The sequence below is a fragment of the Jaculus jaculus genome, chromosome 16 (assembly GCF_020740685.1).
Source record: "Jaculus jaculus isolate mJacJac1 chromosome 16, mJacJac1.mat.Y.cur, whole genome shotgun sequence".
Taxonomy (NCBI): domain Eukaryota; kingdom Metazoa; phylum Chordata; class Mammalia; order Rodentia; family Dipodidae; genus Jaculus; species Jaculus jaculus.
In genome coordinates this window covers 6,030,204-6,047,688 of record NC_059117.1, presented here as the reverse complement: position 1 = coordinate 6,047,688, position 17,485 = coordinate 6,030,204, and the positions used below count along the sequence as shown (strand labels likewise).

Sequence of the window (17,485 nt, the reverse complement as noted above, 5' to 3'; positions counted from 1 at the left end):
AAAGCACAAAACAAATCCCAGCACTTGGGAGGCAGAGGTAGGAAGATCGCCATGACTTCAAGGCCACCCTGAGACTCCATAGTGAATTCCAGGTCAGCCTGAGCTACAGTGAGACCCTACCTAAAAAAAAAAAAAAAAAGCAGAAGGAAGAATTCTAGATATGAAAAACAAAGGAAACAGGTAAAGGAAAAAGTTAGCATGCAAGAGAACTCACAAAACCCTGGGTTATGTACAAGGGCGTAAAGAGTCCGTAAAGAAGGGACCGAAATAAGCCCTAAGTGCACACACATCTTATTCCAAGAAATCACCATGAGACATTTCCCGAATCTAGAAAAAGAAACAGGCATCCAAACACAAGAGGCGCTTAAAACAGACGTGCTTAGGACACCTCATAGTTAAGATGGCAAAGCTACAAAGTAAAAAAAAAAACCAGTATTTTAAAAATCTAGGAGAAAAATACCAAGACAAATGCCTCAGCATAACATAGAACCTCTCGTCCGCCAGCCTAAAATCCAGCAAAGCTCGAAGTGACGCATTTCACATCCTGAAAGTACGTAACTGCCAACCAAGAGTGCTATATCCAGCGAATTTATCTTTCAAAACTGATGGAGAAATAAAGATATTTTAAGACCTCCAAAAAAATAAAACAATTTAGAACCCCCAAGCCAATACTATAGAATAGAATTAAAGGAACCTTGAGCACTGCGGATAGAGAAAGGCAGTTTTATCAGGAGAGCAGAGAGCAGAATAAAGTTCATGAGGGAAACAGATGAACAAGGAAGAGCTGGGAAAACGCCATCGTGATCCAAACAGTAAACCGTTAGCCCTCTAATCCTAGTAGTGAAGAAATTAAAGAACAAGCAATATCCCAATTAACCATAAAAACAATCAATAAAATTACAACTTCTCTCAGTAATGACTTGAAATGTAAATCAGAGATGCAGCCTAGCTAGCTGACTGGATTAAAAACCAAGATGCTGGGCAGATAGCTCGGGGGTTAAAGGTACTTGCTTGCAAAGCCCACTGGCTTGGGCCAGCCACTCACATAAAGCCAGACAAGGTATTCAATTGAAGTGGCAAGAGACCCTGGCACACCCATACAAACACTTAAGACACATACAAACAAACATTTTTTTAAAAAAAATCTGACTATCTGTTGCCTTCTAGAAACAAAGCTCACTGGCAAAGACACCCAGAGTCTGACAATCAAGAATGCAGGTCAATTTATCAAAAACAGAAGCTGAAAACAAGTTGACCTAGTTGTTCTGATATTTAAGAAAACAGTGTTGAAGTCAAAATTAGTTCGAGAGGGCTGGAGAGATGGCTTAGAGGTTAAGTGCTTGCCTGTGAAGCCTAAGAACCCTGGTTTGAGGCTCGGTTCCCCAGGTCCCACGTTAGCCAGATGCACAAGGGGGCGCACGCGTCTGGAGTTCGTTTGCAGTGGCTGGAGGCCCTGGCGCGCCCATTCTCTCTCCCCCTCTCTCTCTCTCTGCTTCTTTCTCTTGCTCCCCCCACTCTCTCGCTGCCTCTGTGTCTCTTTCAAATAAATTTTAAAAAATTACCCCAAAGCAATAAAGAAGGCAACTATATATTAATAAACTCATCAAAAAGATTTAAAAATGCACCAAAACATTGAGGCTCCAACTTCATAAAGCAAACACCGATGGACATAAACATTCAGGTAGGTCCCAACACAGTAATACTGGCAATCCTCAGTGACTTCAATATTCCGCTTTCATCTGTGGATTAGTCATCCAAATTTCCAAGTTCCAGTTTTTTTTGTTTTGTTTTGTTTATTTTGTTTTGTTTTGCGAGGTAGGGTCTCACTCTAGCTCAGGCTGACCTGGAATTCACTCTGTAGTCTCAGGGTGGCCTTGAACTCATGGTGATCCTCTTACCTCTGCCTCCCAAGTGCTGAGATTAAAGGCGTGCACCACCATGCCCGGCTGAAACTTCAAAGTTAAGCTACAACATAGACAAGTAAACTTCCCAGATTTTGTATGTGTGTGTGTATGTTAATATGCATATTATCCTACAGATAATTGATACAAATTCTTCTCAGGGGACCTTTCCCAGAAGCTTTTTCTAAAAGTGACGATACACTCTCAACAAATACCAAAGAATGAAGCCAGGCATGGTGATGCACGCCTTTAATCTCAGCACTCAGGAAGGGAGGCAGAGGTAAGAGGATTGACATGAGTTCAAGGCCACCCTGAGATGACGCAGTGCATTCCATGTCAGCTTGAGCTAGAGTGAAAAACTAAAAAACAAAAACAAAAACAAACAAAAGAACAGAAGTAATTTCTTGTATCTTATCAGAATCCAGCAGAACAAAACCAGATATCAATAGTAAGGAAAACCACAGATGCTACACAAATATTTGTACACTGAACAAGTCACTGAAGAAATTACAGAAAAGAATTGAGAAACTCTTCGAATCAAATAAAGATGAACACTTATCAGAACCTTTGGAAAACAGCTAGAAGATTTCTACATGAAAGCCTAGAACTATCAACACTTATATTAAAATTTTCACCAGAGTGGAATTTAATAAAAGCCAGAAGAATACACAGAATCAGTGAAACAAGGTGTGATGGCTTGAAGCAAGTGGTCCCATAAACTCGAGCCTTCTGAGTGGCTGATCCCCAGTGCTGGCAATTAGGAGTTGCGGCCTCACTGGAAGGGGCGCAGGGGGTCACAGCCAGACTCCTCTGGCCAGAGCTCAGCTCACTCTCCTGCTGCTGTTGTCCACCTGCTGTGGCAGAGGTGACGTCCAGCCTCTGCGCATGCCATGCTTTCCCCTGCTGCCATCGTGAAGCTTCCCCCAAGATATGAGGTACCATCAGCTGCGTGTGGCCGGGTGTTTTATCCCAGCAATGAGAAGAGAAGGTAACTAAAACATAAGGGGTTGGTTCTTTCAAAATATATATATAAATAAATAAAAAATGCTGTCAAACCCCTAGCAATACCAAACCAAACAAAAAGAAAACTCAAAGTTAAGAAAGATGAAAATAGGACATTTCAGCTTATTCTACTAAAATCTGAAGGATTATTAGGGAATGCGTTCAGAACTACATGACTTCTATTACAAGAAATGGAACAAATTTCTAGATACATATACCTACCAAAATTAAACCAAGAGGATACATGCAATCATATATGGGGTGTGTGTGTGAGAGACAGAGAGAGAAAGAGAGAGAGAAACAACATGTACATATATGAAATAAGCAAGAGAACTGAAGCAAGAATAGAGTCTCACAATAAAGAAAAGCCCAGGAACACAGGAATTCACTGCCAAAGAATTCTACGAAGCCTTTAACACCAAGGCTCCTGTTCCATACATAGAAAGGTGTCGAGAAGGATTCCAGGAGGCCAGCGTCACCCTGACACCCTAACTGGGTCTGCACATAACTAAAAAGGATATCATACAACCATTATTTTCTGATAAACATAGACACAAAAAACTTTCAATACAATACTCACAAATCACATTCAAAAGCACATTTAGAATTCCACACACTATGACCAAAGGGGCTTTATTCCCAGGATGAAAGTTAACATATATAATCAATGAATGAAATACTGTGCATAAACTAACAAAGACAAACAGCAGTTGACCATCTCAATTGATGCCTCAAAGGTCGTTGACAATATTCATTATCCCTTCATGAGATATGCTGTGAAGAAACTAGGAGTAGAAGGGACATCCTAACATAATAATGCAGATATGACAAACGTATGACAGCCAATATTGCAATCAACTGGGATAAATGCAAAATATTTCCTTTAAAACCAAGAATGAGACAAGGGTATCCAGTCTTGCTGCTGTCATGATTCCATCACAAAACCCTTAGATCTGTGGCAGTTTCAGCAAAGTAACAGGACACAAAATCAATAGTGAAACCAGTAGTCTTCCTGAATGCCAGTAACACATTTGCCCAGAAAGAAACTAGGGAAAAAAAAAATCCTATTCATAATATATTTTTTTTTAAATCTAGGAATAAACTTAACCACGGCAAGAAAGACAGGTCAGTGGACTAAGTGTTTGCTGCTCAAGCCCGAGCACCCGAGGTCACTCCCCAGACTCCGCCTGTAAAGCTGGAAGCCACGGCAGGCTTTTGTAATCCCACGTGCAGAAAAGGGAGGATTTCCTGGAAGGTGCAATCAAGCATAGCCAAGAACAACAGCTGCCAGCAAGATCCAGAGAACCTGCTTCAGTCCTCCGATGAGATGGAAGACCTTCATGCATGTGCCTGGATGAGCACGCATCTCTCTCTCCCCCCGCCCTTTCTTTCTTTCTCTCTCTCTCTCTCTTCCTCTTTCTCTCTCTCACACACACACAAGAAAATGGAGAGACCTCCATGCTTTTGGACCAGCAGAATTACTATTGTGTAAATTATTTAAATTACATTAAAATTACTAAAAGAGATCTACAGATTCAATGCAATCCCACGAAAATTCTAATGGCATTATTCAGAGAATGAGAAGGAACAATCTGAAAATTCATGTGAATGCGTGCGCACGCGCGCGCGCGCGCGCACACACACACACACACACACACACACACACAAAAGTATGAAAAAAGAACAATGTTGGGCTGGAGAGATGGCTTAGCAGTTAAGGCACATGCCTGCAAAGCCTAAGGACCCAGGTTTTATTCTCCAGGTCCCATGTAAGCCAGATGCACATGGTGGCACATGCATCTGGATATCTGGAGTTCCTTTGCAGTGGTTAGAGGCCCCGGTGTGCCTATTCTCCCCTCCCTCTCTCTTTCCCTCCCTCTCTATCTCTAATAAATAAATAAAAATAAAATCTTAAAAAAAAAGAACAATGTTGGAGGTCTCAAAATACCTGATCTCAAATTATACTTCAGAACCATAGTAACAAAAACAGCACTTTAAAAACAGTCACATAAACCAATGGAATAAATAGAATTGAGGACTCAAAAATAAACCAATGCAGCTACACTCACCTAATATTTGACAAAGATGTCAAAACATACATTGGAGCAGGGCATGGTGGCGCACGCCTTTAATCCCAGCACTTGGGAGGCAGAGGTAGGAGGATCTCCGAGAGTTCAAGGCCACCCTGAGACTACGGAGTGAATTCCAGGTTAGCCTGGGCTAGAGTGAGACCCTACCTCAAAAAGCAAAAACAAGCAAGCAAAAAAAAAAAAAAGTTCATGGCAGATCAAGATTGTAATGTTCAAACCCAAACTTTGAAATGGCCAAAGGAAAATATACTTTAGCAAAGAGCATCAGGATACAGGGAAGGACTTTCTGAAAAGGACCGTGATAGTGCATGAAATAATCCCCAAGAACGGAAAAATGGGATTGCATGAAATGAAATAAAAAACTGCTGCACACAAGGGAAGCAGTCAAGAGAGATCAGCTAAGGGATGGGAGAAAATCTTTGTCAACTGTGCATCCGAGGGGGCGTCAACATCTAAAATCTATAGAGAATTCTAAAAACTAAATGCCAAAAACATATACAATCAATAAATGAACAGTTATCAAAAAATACATGGGCTGGAGAGATGGCTCAGTGACTAAAGGCACTTGCTTGCAAAGTGTGCTGGCCTGATTTCAATTCCCCAGGACCCACACAAAATTAGAACACAGAAAATACGATACATGTGTCTGAAATTTGGTTGCAGCAGTAAAAAGCCCTAGTACATGTGAGTGGGTACACACCACACACACACACACACACACATGCACACACACATACAAATAAATAAAAATATATTTTGAAAGTGGTATAGGCTGCAAAGACAGCTCAATAGTTAAAGGTACTTCCTTACAAAGTCTGCCAGACCAGGTTCAAGGCCCTAGTAACTTCATAAAACCAGATGCTCAAAGTGCTACATGTGTTCGGAGTTCGTTGGCAGTGGCAAAAGGCCCTGGCATGCCCATACACACACTCTCTTTCCTTCCCTCTCTTACTCTTCCTCCTTCTCTCCCTTCTCCCTCTTGGATATAAAAAATTTTTTTTGAAAGGATATAGTACTTATAAAAAAATCAATGGCCAATAAATACAGGAAGAAGTGTTCAAGATCCTCAGCCATTAGGAAAATGCAAATTAAAACTATTTTTAGATTCCACCTCATCCCAGTCACAATGGATGTCATCAGGAAAATGAATGACAACAAATGCGAGAGAAAATACTAAGAACAAATCCTTATTCAATCCTGGTGGATGTAATCTAGTGTAGTCACTGTGGCAATTAATACATAGGTTCCTCAAAAAAATTAAAAACAGATCTATCATACAGTCTAGATATCCCACTTCTGGGCATACACCCAAATTACCTGAGCTAACACTCCGCACAGATTCTCATATGTCCATGCTGATTTCTGCACAACTCACAGTAGCCATGGTATGGAACCTGCTTAGATGCCCCCAATAATGGATAAAGAAAATGTACCATATATAGAATGAAATTTTATTCATGTGTATAAGAATAAAATGTCATTGACAGGAAAATGATGCAGCTAGAGACTTAAGTGTGGGTGTGTTGGGTGGGTGTCTATGTCTGTATGACATGAAAATAGAAAAAGGAGGAAAAAAATACCCAAAGGAACCAGAAAGGTAAAACTATAGGTTAATGGGGGTGGGGGAGACAAAAATCCACACTTCCTCTCACATGCAGGATTTATAATTATGTATATTTACATATGCGACATGAAAGCCTGCTGGGAGAGTGAGGGGCTGGAAAGGCGGGAGGACAACGTGGGAATGTGGAGGGGGAGTAAGGCGGAGCCGGGCGGGTGGCGCACGCCTTTAATCCCAGCACTTGGGAGGCAGGGGGAGGAGGATCACCAAGAATTCGAGGCCAGCCTGAGACTACATAGTGAATTGCTGATCAGCCTGAGCTACAGTAAGACCCTACCTGGGAAAAAAAAAAAAAAAAAAGAGGTACAATATGTATGTGTGAACATTTCTCAAACAAATTTATTATTTTCTACTAAAAACCAAAAAAGCAATTTAAAGAGAGACAGAGACAGGACCATCCCCACCTCACACATTCACCGTCTTCATGACACCACATGCTGACTCTTGATGACAATGAAACATATCACCAAACACCAAGGTCTGGCCGCCTAAGGGGGTGTGCCCCCCTTTTCTCCTCTCTTCTAATTAAAAGCCAGTTACCTGAGAAGCAACTGCTGTCTGCTCGGCTCTCCCAATGGCATCCCAGGGGAGAGAGACCCGGTTTGCTTTTACTGTTTTACTGGGGCAGAAATTAAGTAAGAGCCAGGGCTGGTCATTACAAATTTCTTTCCTTCCTTACAGTAATATATCAATCTGACCACTGAGCCAAACCTGCAGGACAAAGTATGTTCACCAGTGAGCTCCTCCCTTCTAGTACAGCCCCACCACGCCCCTCTCGACACTCTCTCCGGACTGCTCCCGGGACCTGGTGGACTACCGTTCAGACAGACAGCGAAGAGGCCCTGCTTGCGCGGCTCCACCAAGACTCAGTGATGGGACAGATGACCCTGGCAGTTAGTTGTGTAGTAATGGCTCATCAGACACCCAACAGAGAAAGAGAGTAAGGAGTAAGAGAAGGTGGAGACGGGGGTGGGGTAGGGGACCAATGACTGGAGCAGGTAAGTGGAGCAGCTGGGGAACCTTCACTGCGAAAACGCCTCCTAAGCAAAGACTGTATTATGCGTCATAGGATTTTGTCAGAAAAAATGACTCTCGGGGCCTGGAGAGATGGCTTAGCGGTTAAGCGCTTGCCTGTGAAGCCTAAGGACCCCGGTTTGAGGCTCGATTCCCCAGGAGCCATGTTAGCCAGATGCACAAGGGGGTGCATGCGTCTGGAGTTCATTTGCAGTGGCTGGAGGCCCTGGCGCGCCCGTTCTCTCTCTTCTCTCCCTATCTGCCTCTTTCTCTCTCTGTCACTATCAAATAAATAAAATAAAATAAAATAAATAAATAAATAAAAATAAAAAAGAAAAAAAAATGACTCTCTTTCCTACAAACAACCCTTCTAAAATTGAGCACTCTGGATAAAATTAACTTACTTTTACAATAGAGGTTTGATTTTGCAAAATCAATTTCCAAACAACATATTTTCCCACTATTAACTATGGCATTCTTGAACTTGCTTCAAGTGGACCCATGTGGAGCAAGCAGCCTTTAGCCAGGACCAGTCACTGTCAGACAGTGAACAGTCCCTGCCCACTGTCTGGCTTGGCAGGATTATGGTAGTTTGAACGGATGCTCCCCCATGGACTCAGGTGTTTTATCAAAGCTTGTGACTTGGATCTTCGGCCGCCTAGCTGGAGGAGGTATCACTGGGGGCAGAGTCCAGCCCTAGGGTGTGCTTGAGGGGGATCTGATTTCCAGCCAAAAGATACGCAGAGTAGTCTGAGCTCTGCCTGGGACCCTGCTGCCGGGTCATGCTGCTTGCTGCCAGTTCTGTGCCTGCTGCCTTGGGTGTGTGCTGGCTGGTGATGGTTCTCTCTGCTTGGATGGGGGGAGGCAGCCACTGACGGAACTTCCCCTGGATCTGTGTGCTCGAAATAGAACTCCTTCTACCCTAAACTGTGCCTGGTCTGGACGTTCATCCCAGCCATGTGGATTTCCAAGCTGCAGTTAGGAGGACGGCAAGATGATTCTAAACTACATCCTGAAAAAGAAAGAAGAAAACAAAATGCCCACAAAGGACATAGTGGGAACCATGATAGCGGTGTTGAGACTGAGGGGCCATCCCAGAGACACTGTTGCGAAGACCGAGGGCCATCCTGGATACACACCTGTTGGGAAGGCCAACGGTGCAGAAGTAGCTTCAGCTAGAAATGGGGCTGCCCTTTCCCCTGAGGGCAGCAGAAAACACTCATAATCAATGTTGCCCCAACAGCTGCTGCTTTGCCACGAAAGAGAGCGATTTTCCATCATTGGCAGTGTTCAAACACCGGTTAGACTTCAGCCCAGCGGTACAGAGAGACGCAGGTTCACTGAGCTTCACAGGTGTGTTTGTTACCCTTCCTACAGTCATTGGCAGTTTGTTAGCAATACAGTATTTTATGGTTAAGGTATCGTGTTCATCAGTTTCCTGTCACTGTAATGAATACATGAGATCAATCAATTTAAAGGGGAAAGCATTTTGCTCATGGTTCCACAGGTTTCAGACTATAATCACTTTCTGGGCCTGTGGTAGCATAGCTCATCATGCAGGGAGTTAATGGTAGAGGAGTGTCTCATCCCATGCTATGTAGGAAGCAGAAAGACAGACAGAAGTGGCTTGTGTCTCAACACTCCCTTCCAGGGCACAACCCAAGTTACTTAACTTCCTCTCACTAGTACTCACCCCCTAAAGCTCCACCTCCACCCAAAAGAAAGTCAAGGACCCAGCCGTGAAACAGGTGCTTTTGAGGTTATTGCCGATCTACGCTACAGCAATGACACACATCTTGTTTTAAGTTGAAACTTTGGATGGATGCATCATGTGTTGGAACCACCATTTCCCTCCTCCCTGCCCCCACTCCACTGAGGGCCCTCCTCAGTGGGATTGCCGGTGCTCCCCATGGAGCTGTGGGCTATGAGTTGTGAGAGCAGCAGTCAGGCATTGTGGTGGGGGCCGTGTCTCTGGATATCCCCCCAACCCTGTGACTCTTGCAACCTTTCTGCCTCCTCGTCCACAAAATTCTGAGTCTGGGTGGGTATGCTTTAAGTCCACTTCAGGGCTGAGCTCTCAGCAGCTTCTGGATTTCTGCTTTGGTGCGTTTTGAGCATCCTCAGTGTCTGTTGCCAGCACCCTGGCTCAGGTTATGACACACATTTTTTAATTTGTTTTAATTTAGTTATGAGAGTGGGGGAGGGGAATAGGAATGAATGCACCAGGGCCCCTGCCACTCTGTGTCTGCCTTTGTGTGGGCACTGGGCAATCAAACCCCAGCTATCAGGCTCTGCAAGCTTTTAGCCACTGAGCAATCCTTCCAGCCCTATCTGCTAGACTTAATGCGATTGCATGTGTGACAGACTCTACTGAAAAGTAACTTCAGCTTCCATACACACTGGGAGACAGTCATGTGATTTGCTATATTGCAATGTTTGCTCTTTTATAGCAATCTGGAACTGAACCCTCACTATTTCTGAAGTATAAACACAGGTAACCTTTCCTCTTCAGAGCCTGTAACTGCTCAGTTCCCAACACCTCTCCTGCTATAACCCTACCCAGCACCTTCCCCAAGATAACTTACCATTAATCACTATTACCCATTTGTTTATTTACTCATTGGGTCAGGCACTGTTCTAGGATCTGAAGATAAGTGTGTGTGTGTGTGTGCGCGCGCGCATGCGTGTGTGTGTGTGTGTGTGTTGCTTAGAATAAAACTCGGGGACTCACAATTGCTGGACAAGCGCTATTCCACTAAAGCTGCATCCCCAGCAGCCCCCCTCCCCCACCCAGGACAGTTCAGCTAAGAGCAAATACTGAGGCTGGGGAGATGGCTCAATGAATACAGCAGTTGCCATGAAGTGAGAGGACAGGTGCTCAGATCCACAGCCCCCATCAATCCAGGGTGAGCGTGGTGACCTGCCAGCCTAGCTGCAAATCACACTCTAGAGACAGAGACAGGGCATGCCTTGGACAACATGGTTAACGAGACTAGCTGTATATGCAGTCTAGGATGTGTGACAGACCTTACCTCCGCTATCAAGAAAGACACCCAATATCAACCTCTAGCCTCTACATGCAAAGTCATATGTGCTCACCCACACCGACATAGACATAATCTACACACACACACACACAGAGAATATTTGCCCCTAACATGCTTATATGGTTAATTCCACCATATTTTGGTGGAAGGCAAATGCCATCTTATTTTGAAGCTCATATGTACTGGGAAGGACAGGAATTAAATGGGCAGAAAAAAGTGGACTGTGAAGGGAGCTGAGATGGAAGTTATTTTGGTGGTCAAGATAGGTTTCACTGAGAAGTGACACTTGAGAGGCTTCAGGAGTGAGCAGACATGATAAAAACTGGGTGCTGTAAGAACTGCACGCACCGTGAATCTAATCAAATGGCCCAGCCTGTGCACCTGTGTGGAGTCATTTGCACTCGCTTGGCCTTCATTAACACACAGCCTTAGAGAAGGCAAGGGCCAAGCGGAAGTCCAGCTCTGGACAGTCTCTGCCAGTGCTCGCCGGTCCTTCCTGTCAGTCCCAGCACTGCTCTTGCTGCCTGATCCAGTGACTCACTGTCATGCGTGTCCCTTCTCACCTGGGAGCGGCCTCCCTCGAGTTTCCAGAGCTAAAGACCCATGGGCTTCTTTTTCAAATTGCACTGCTGTTCAGATTCTAAAAATTCTAAGAGTAGGAGGGTTGAAAAATTTATTTCTGAAAGTTAGCAGGTTAGAATTCCAGGGTATGAAACATTTGGCAGGAGAGAGGGAAAAAAAAAAACACTCAAACCCATCTTGGTTCTAATTTCAAAATTTGCAAGTATCAAAATACATGGGCCTATTCAAAAAATACTCAGTAATCCTTTTAATTATTTTTCTAGTTTCAAAAGATAATATTCCATTTCCCACCCTCTCTCCTGCAGACATGACACCCTTTCTTCAGTCCAAATACTGTTCCGCAGCACAGAGGCAGAGGCAGCCTGGGTTGTAGACGTCATTTGGTGCTGGGAAGGACCAGAAAGACACTGAGGCTGGTCTTCAAAACACTGGACTTAGGCCCTTGGTGAAAGGATCGTTTGAACCTACACACTTGCAGCACTGACTGTTCCACACTTGAGGCATATTTCAGAAAGGACAGCATCCTTCTCACAAGACCAAGAATAGTATCTACAACTTGACTCCTCAGAGAGGCTGCTGTGCAGATATCTGGAAATGAGCCCTAAGGAAGAGGCCCAGGAAAGCAGGTATGCCCTGGGTAATTACTGCTCAGTTTCAACTAAAGCACAGCCAGGGTTTTTTGTTTGTTTCTAAGGTGCTGCTGTGGCCCAGCGAAGGCCACTGGGAATTACTTCATCAGAAGTGCCAAGAGCCAGTTCAAGCTCTCTCACCTCCAAGGACTGTTTACAGAAGCTCTTCTCAGCCCGCTGGTAAAACAGAAGCATGGGACACGGGAACTTGACGGCTCACAACAGACTCTGGGTTTCCCCTGCTCATGGGAACAAGGGCCTATGGCCAGCCTAGAGACTCTGCCATGGTTTTGGCCCATGTCCCTTGGATTTAATCAGGTGGCACAGAGTTGCTGGGGTGGGGGCAGTGAAGTAAGGGCATGAAGTAAGTAAGGGTTCTCAGGAGCTGCTCACGTAATTCACAAGAAACTCTGGGGTAACAGCAGGGATATGGCCGCAATGCCCCTCTGTGGTAGGGTCACTCCCAGCTACCCGCTCCTGCTCAAGAGGGCTGGCGCGGACTTCTGAATGAAGCACCACCAGACTTCCAGGGACATTCCCATTCTTGTGTCACGCTGGTTCTAGAGGGGTGTAGCTGGAACAAAACACCTGACCACGTGCAGCACCGAGAAGGAATGGGCTTATCCAGCTTACAGTCTTGACAGCAAGTTTCACCATGGATGGCACAGCAGGGGCTGGGCATCACGTCCTGCGACAACAGCTAGGAGACAGCAGCAAGAGTGAGCTAGCTCTGGCAAGGGGGAGCTGGACCACAACACCCCAAAGTCCACTCCCACCCACACATCTCTTCCAGCAAGACTGCACCTCCCAAACTGTCATCAGCCGGGTTCATGGGGGCGTCTGCTTCTAACCACCGCACATGGGCTGTGGTGAGAAGCGGGAGCCATCAAATGCCTCCCTCAGTGGTTTGGATACACTCACTACAGGACACCCTCTGCTTCCTCACAGGCTCTGTAACTGTAATGGGACATGTAAGTATGTGATTCAGGACTTCAAAAGCATCAAAAGATGCAGAGAAAACACATTCAGAGCAATCAATTTAAGATGAAAAATCTCAAAGTTTCACATATATGATTCCATGTGATGAGTTATGAAGAAATTCTCAGTTCTTTACAGGGACACCTCTCCACAACAAAATGGGTAGTCAAGATTGTTACCATGTACAAGTGGACTGCTCCATAACATCCCATAGAAAATGAAAATTACCACCATTCAGACTTTGATTGCATCAGAGTTCTCTTGGTCTTTGACGCTTCTCAACCTTTCAAGGAAGATTTGAATCCCCCATTAAGAAGACAAATTCCAGGGCTGGAAAGATGGCTTAGCAGTTCAGGCCTGGATTCAATTCCCCAGGACCCATGTAATGCACAAGATGCACAAGGTGGTGCATGTGTCTGGAGTTTGCAGTGGCTGGAGGCCGTGATGCACCCATTCATTCTCATTCTCTCTCTCTCTCTCTCTCTCTCTCTCCCTCCCTCCCTCCCTCTTTCTCTTTCTCTCTCTCTCTGTCTCTCAAATAAATAAATAAATTTTTTTAAAAAAAAAAAAAGAGACAAATCTCAGCCGGGTGTGGTGGCCCATAACTGTAATCACAACTTTGGCGGCTGATGCTTGGGCAATCCACTCTCTAAACAAGAGGGGTAGGACTGGCTAGAGCACCCGCCTGGCATGCAGGAAAGGTCCCAGCTCCAATCTTCAGCAGCAAGGAATGCAAGAAAAGGGGTGGAGGAGAACAGGACTAGAGGAAGGAAGGCAGCAGGGAAGGGAGGCCAGAGAGGTTGCCGGGTGCTAAGTGCTTGCTTAGCATGTGCAAAGCCCTGGGGACCAGGGCTTGATTCTCCGCACTGAGAAAACAATTGCTATGTAACAAAACAGCTTGTTAGTGTGTCGATGCAAAATATACACCACCTCAGAAGGAATGAGGTAGATTATACTGTAGCCAAGTATGAGTGATCACGGTCCAGGAACACAGATTTGGGTTACCCCAAACTCCATGTCACAACATGGTAAGTTTCATAAAGGTGTTATAGTAACTGAATAAAAAGAAAATGTCAAATCAAAACACTTTTCAAATACATTGGTGGATGTATCAAGCAGGCGAGTTACAGCACAGGAATAATTTCACCTACAGACCTGAGATGCTTTGTATTGGTGGAGGCTAGGGGTCTGTTCCCACAACCCAACGAATTTACTAGTAGGGCGGAATATTAAATCAGACATGGAGGGGGACAATAAATGGCCACTAAGGTGCTAAGATAGCCTAGCAGCCTGGGAGGGGGTCGAGACAGGTGCAGCCCATTTCCAGGAACTTTAGTTCACACTGGGCATAACAATGAAGGTTCCTGCTCAACAAAGCGGTAGATACAGTAGCTGAGGGAACCCCATTATGCGCAACAAGCACCAGGATGTCTTAGTTGATGTCACTCCGGGTTCTTTCCCAAACACTTATGCAGTTGACTCAGTTTGGAGGCTTTCCACTCCCAGCTCTGAATGTTGGCACCACCGGCAGCAATCCTCTCGTCCACTCCTCAATAAATACTAGAAACACACACAGAGAAGAAGAAAGATAACAGAAAAGAAAGGGCTCAAAACATGTGTCTCCCACAAAAAAGCCAGCTGTTTTGAAAGAACACGTTCCATGCTGTGTTTTAGGATAGCTCAAAGCGCATCTCTTCAGACGAAAGGCCTAGGAGACGTGTGTGGGCACCAACATAGAAACAAGGAATGACAGAGAATTTATCAAGCACAGACTTAAAAATATAAAATTACAAGATTGCAAGAGTTGGCAAGGACGCGTTAAGGTAAGCTCGCGTTTGTTTTCATGTAAATAGCAGTCTCTGATTCACTTTTCCACTGGTGAGTCACCGCCCTTGGGGATGTGATTCCTAAGGTGTAAAATTCAGAACAAATGGAAAGAATTTAATCGCAGACGCATTCCCGAAACATTAAATACCCAGCAAGAAGGATGTCTCCAACAAAAACAAGAAACCCTGGCTCTGTCGGAGCTTAGAGCTAAGAGAAACTTTTCCATCCCTCCATTCAAAAGAACGCCTACTGTCCCCTCAGTATTTTCTAGCAATGACTTTTTAATACACGGATGAAAACGAAGAAGTCATTTCCAGCACTTAGCCCTCAGCTACTGAGGGAGTTTTCCTGCCGCCTGAGATAGGAGCGGGACGGGCAGGGCTTTGCCCGTGAACACGGACCGCGCTCGGGCACGGCTCTTTGAAAGTAACGCAGCTGAGCAGGGGACCTGACCAAGGCTCAAGGCTGACCGGCCCCGCAGAGGCCCGCGGCCGGCTGGCTCCGAACGGGCCGCCGGGGCAGCCAGGGCGGCGTGCGTCACGGGACCGGCTCGGCCCGCGGTTCCCATCACGGCTGCGGGCGCCCCGCGCTCCCGCCCGTCGCCCCGGCCTCCCCGGACCGCGCTCCGCTCGCCATGCCTCGGCTGCCTCTCCTAAGCCGACGTCGCCGGTGACTTCCTCCCGGCTCCCCGCTCGGGCCCGGGGGACACGCAGAGGTCGCGGGGCGCCGAGGCGGGGACTCGGTGGGTGGAGGCCTCGCGCCCGCCCGCCCGCAGCGCCGCTCCTACCTGCAGCAGCAGCCCGAGCAGCAGCGCCGCCGCCCGCCCCGGCACGCGGCCCATGGCTCCCGGTCCGCCCCGAGCCCTGCGGCGCGCTCGCTCGGGGCCCGCGATCCGCCCACGCCCAGGGCGGGCCGGCGCCTGAGCCCCGCGAGCGGCCGCGATCCGCGATCCGAGATCCGGGATCCGGGATCCGCGCTCCGGCTCCGCCCTCGGCCGCGCGCGCGCGCCCCCGCCCTCCCCGGCGCGCTCCCGCCACCCGCCCTCCCGGCGGATCCCCGACACCACGCCCGCCCGGGGGCTCCCCGACACCACGCCCTCCCCGCGGCTCCGGGACACCACGCCCGCCCGGGGCGCGCTCCCGCCGCGGGGCCCGCACTGCCGAGGTGGATGGAGGGGGGCGCGTGCCAGGGCTGGGATGACAGGTCTGGAGACCCGGGGCTGGACCCGAGCTGCCAATCATCTCTCCCCGCAAGGGACCGTGGTGGGCGACGGCTTTGACCCTGGAAAGGTTTTAAAGGAGGCGGGCTCTGCGGGGCTGGGGTTGCGGGGCGCGAGGGGAGACCACTGCCCAGGCTCGCTTCCTGAGGAGCCAGCCTTGAGCAATGCCTTCGCTTCCTGCACGGCTCCCGGGTGCTCCCCCCCGCCCAAGTGTGATGGGAAGGACAGTCAAAGGACGAGGAAGACTCGAGCGTGAGCAGAGGCCTGGCGCGCCCGTTCTCGGCGGTGAACGCCTCTGCCAGCCTTTCCCAGCCCGCCCCGGCCCGCGCTCGGCTCGCCCACCTCCGAGGCGCACCTGGCTGCCGCGGACAGTGACTGCCGCTGGGCAGGGTCCGCTCCCTCTTCCTCGCCGACAGCATCTTCTTTGCTCGCTGTGGCTCACAGGCCACCGCTCTCGTGAAGTTATTGAGTACACATTTGCTGAAGTTGTAAGCCTAGAACGTAGACGTGAACCAGAAAAACCACTCACGGAGGCTGCAGGGACAGTGAGTCCCAGAGACAGTCACGGTCCGGAGCGCCAAGAGCGGAGACCAGGATGACAGTGAGGGGCTTGAGGACAGTCACCTCCAGCAGGTGGGGGAAGTGTTCGCGCAGCTGGAGACAAAGCCTGGGCCTGACAGTGAGAGAGGAACTGATGCACTCTCTCCCACCCCTTTCCTGGAATCTTTCCTCCCACTCTGTAGATACAGAAGTCGAAGGGCCCCCCTAAAATCGTACTTTATCCTCCCAGTAATCTGTCAGCTTGAAGAGCAAGTTTCAAATCATACGTTCCTAATTGTCTCTCAGTGGCATTCTTCCGTGTTGGGAAGAGATGTATTGTGCCATCTATGGAGGAAATCTTGCAACTAATGTCATAACGTCCCCAGAACCATGATAGGCCTGACCTCGGAAGTGCCCCCAGGAAGTCCTAATTAAAGAGAAATGGCCTGTTTGAGACAAAAGTGCTTGTCTAGTCAAAATCCACTTGAAACCTGGGATAAGATACCCCACTAGAAAACAGTATCCATTTATATATGATGGCCAGTCCCACTGCTAGCCTGAGACCCTCCTCCAAGGAGATGGTGATAGACCAAGGACACTCAAAACACATCAAAATCCCAGGCTTCCGAAAGCTCACGCTAAAGTAGTCTTATAAGTAACACACCCTCAAAGGCTCAAGGAACTGCAGAAGCGCAAAGAATGTAAGAGCCACGGGGTGAGAAGATGTAATTTGAGGCATCCCCGCCCGGGGGGGGGGGGACATAAGCATAAAACATGATGGGATTGTAACCAATAGGTAATATGTTCATACAGTAAAGTTCTCAATTAAAACAAGAAAAAAGAGCTAGGTGTGGTGGTACACACCTTTAATTCCAGCACTTGGGAGGCAGAGGTAGGAGAATTGCCATGGATTCAAGGCTACCCTTCGACTACATAGTGAATTCCAGGTCAGCCTGGGCTGCAGTGAGATCCTACCTCAAAAAACCTAAATAAGGGCTGGAGAGATGGCTTAGCGGTTAAGCGCTTGCCTGTGAA

At 47.3% G+C, this 17,485-nt stretch overlaps 1 protein-coding gene across 1 annotated transcript in view; it reads right to left on the bottom strand.

Moving 5' to 3' along the window:
- The window catches only part of Vopp1 (VOPP1 WW domain binding protein), a 73,812-nt gene extending 58,261 nt beyond the window's left edge, over positions 1-15,551 (bottom strand). The window contains 1 exon segment of the mRNA XM_045136014.1: positions 15,479-15,551. Coding sequence (XP_044991949.1) covers positions 15,479-15,532 — 54 coding nt within the window. The 5' untranslated portion in view covers positions 15,533-15,551.
- Positions 15,552-17,485: the final 1,934 nt, after the last annotated feature.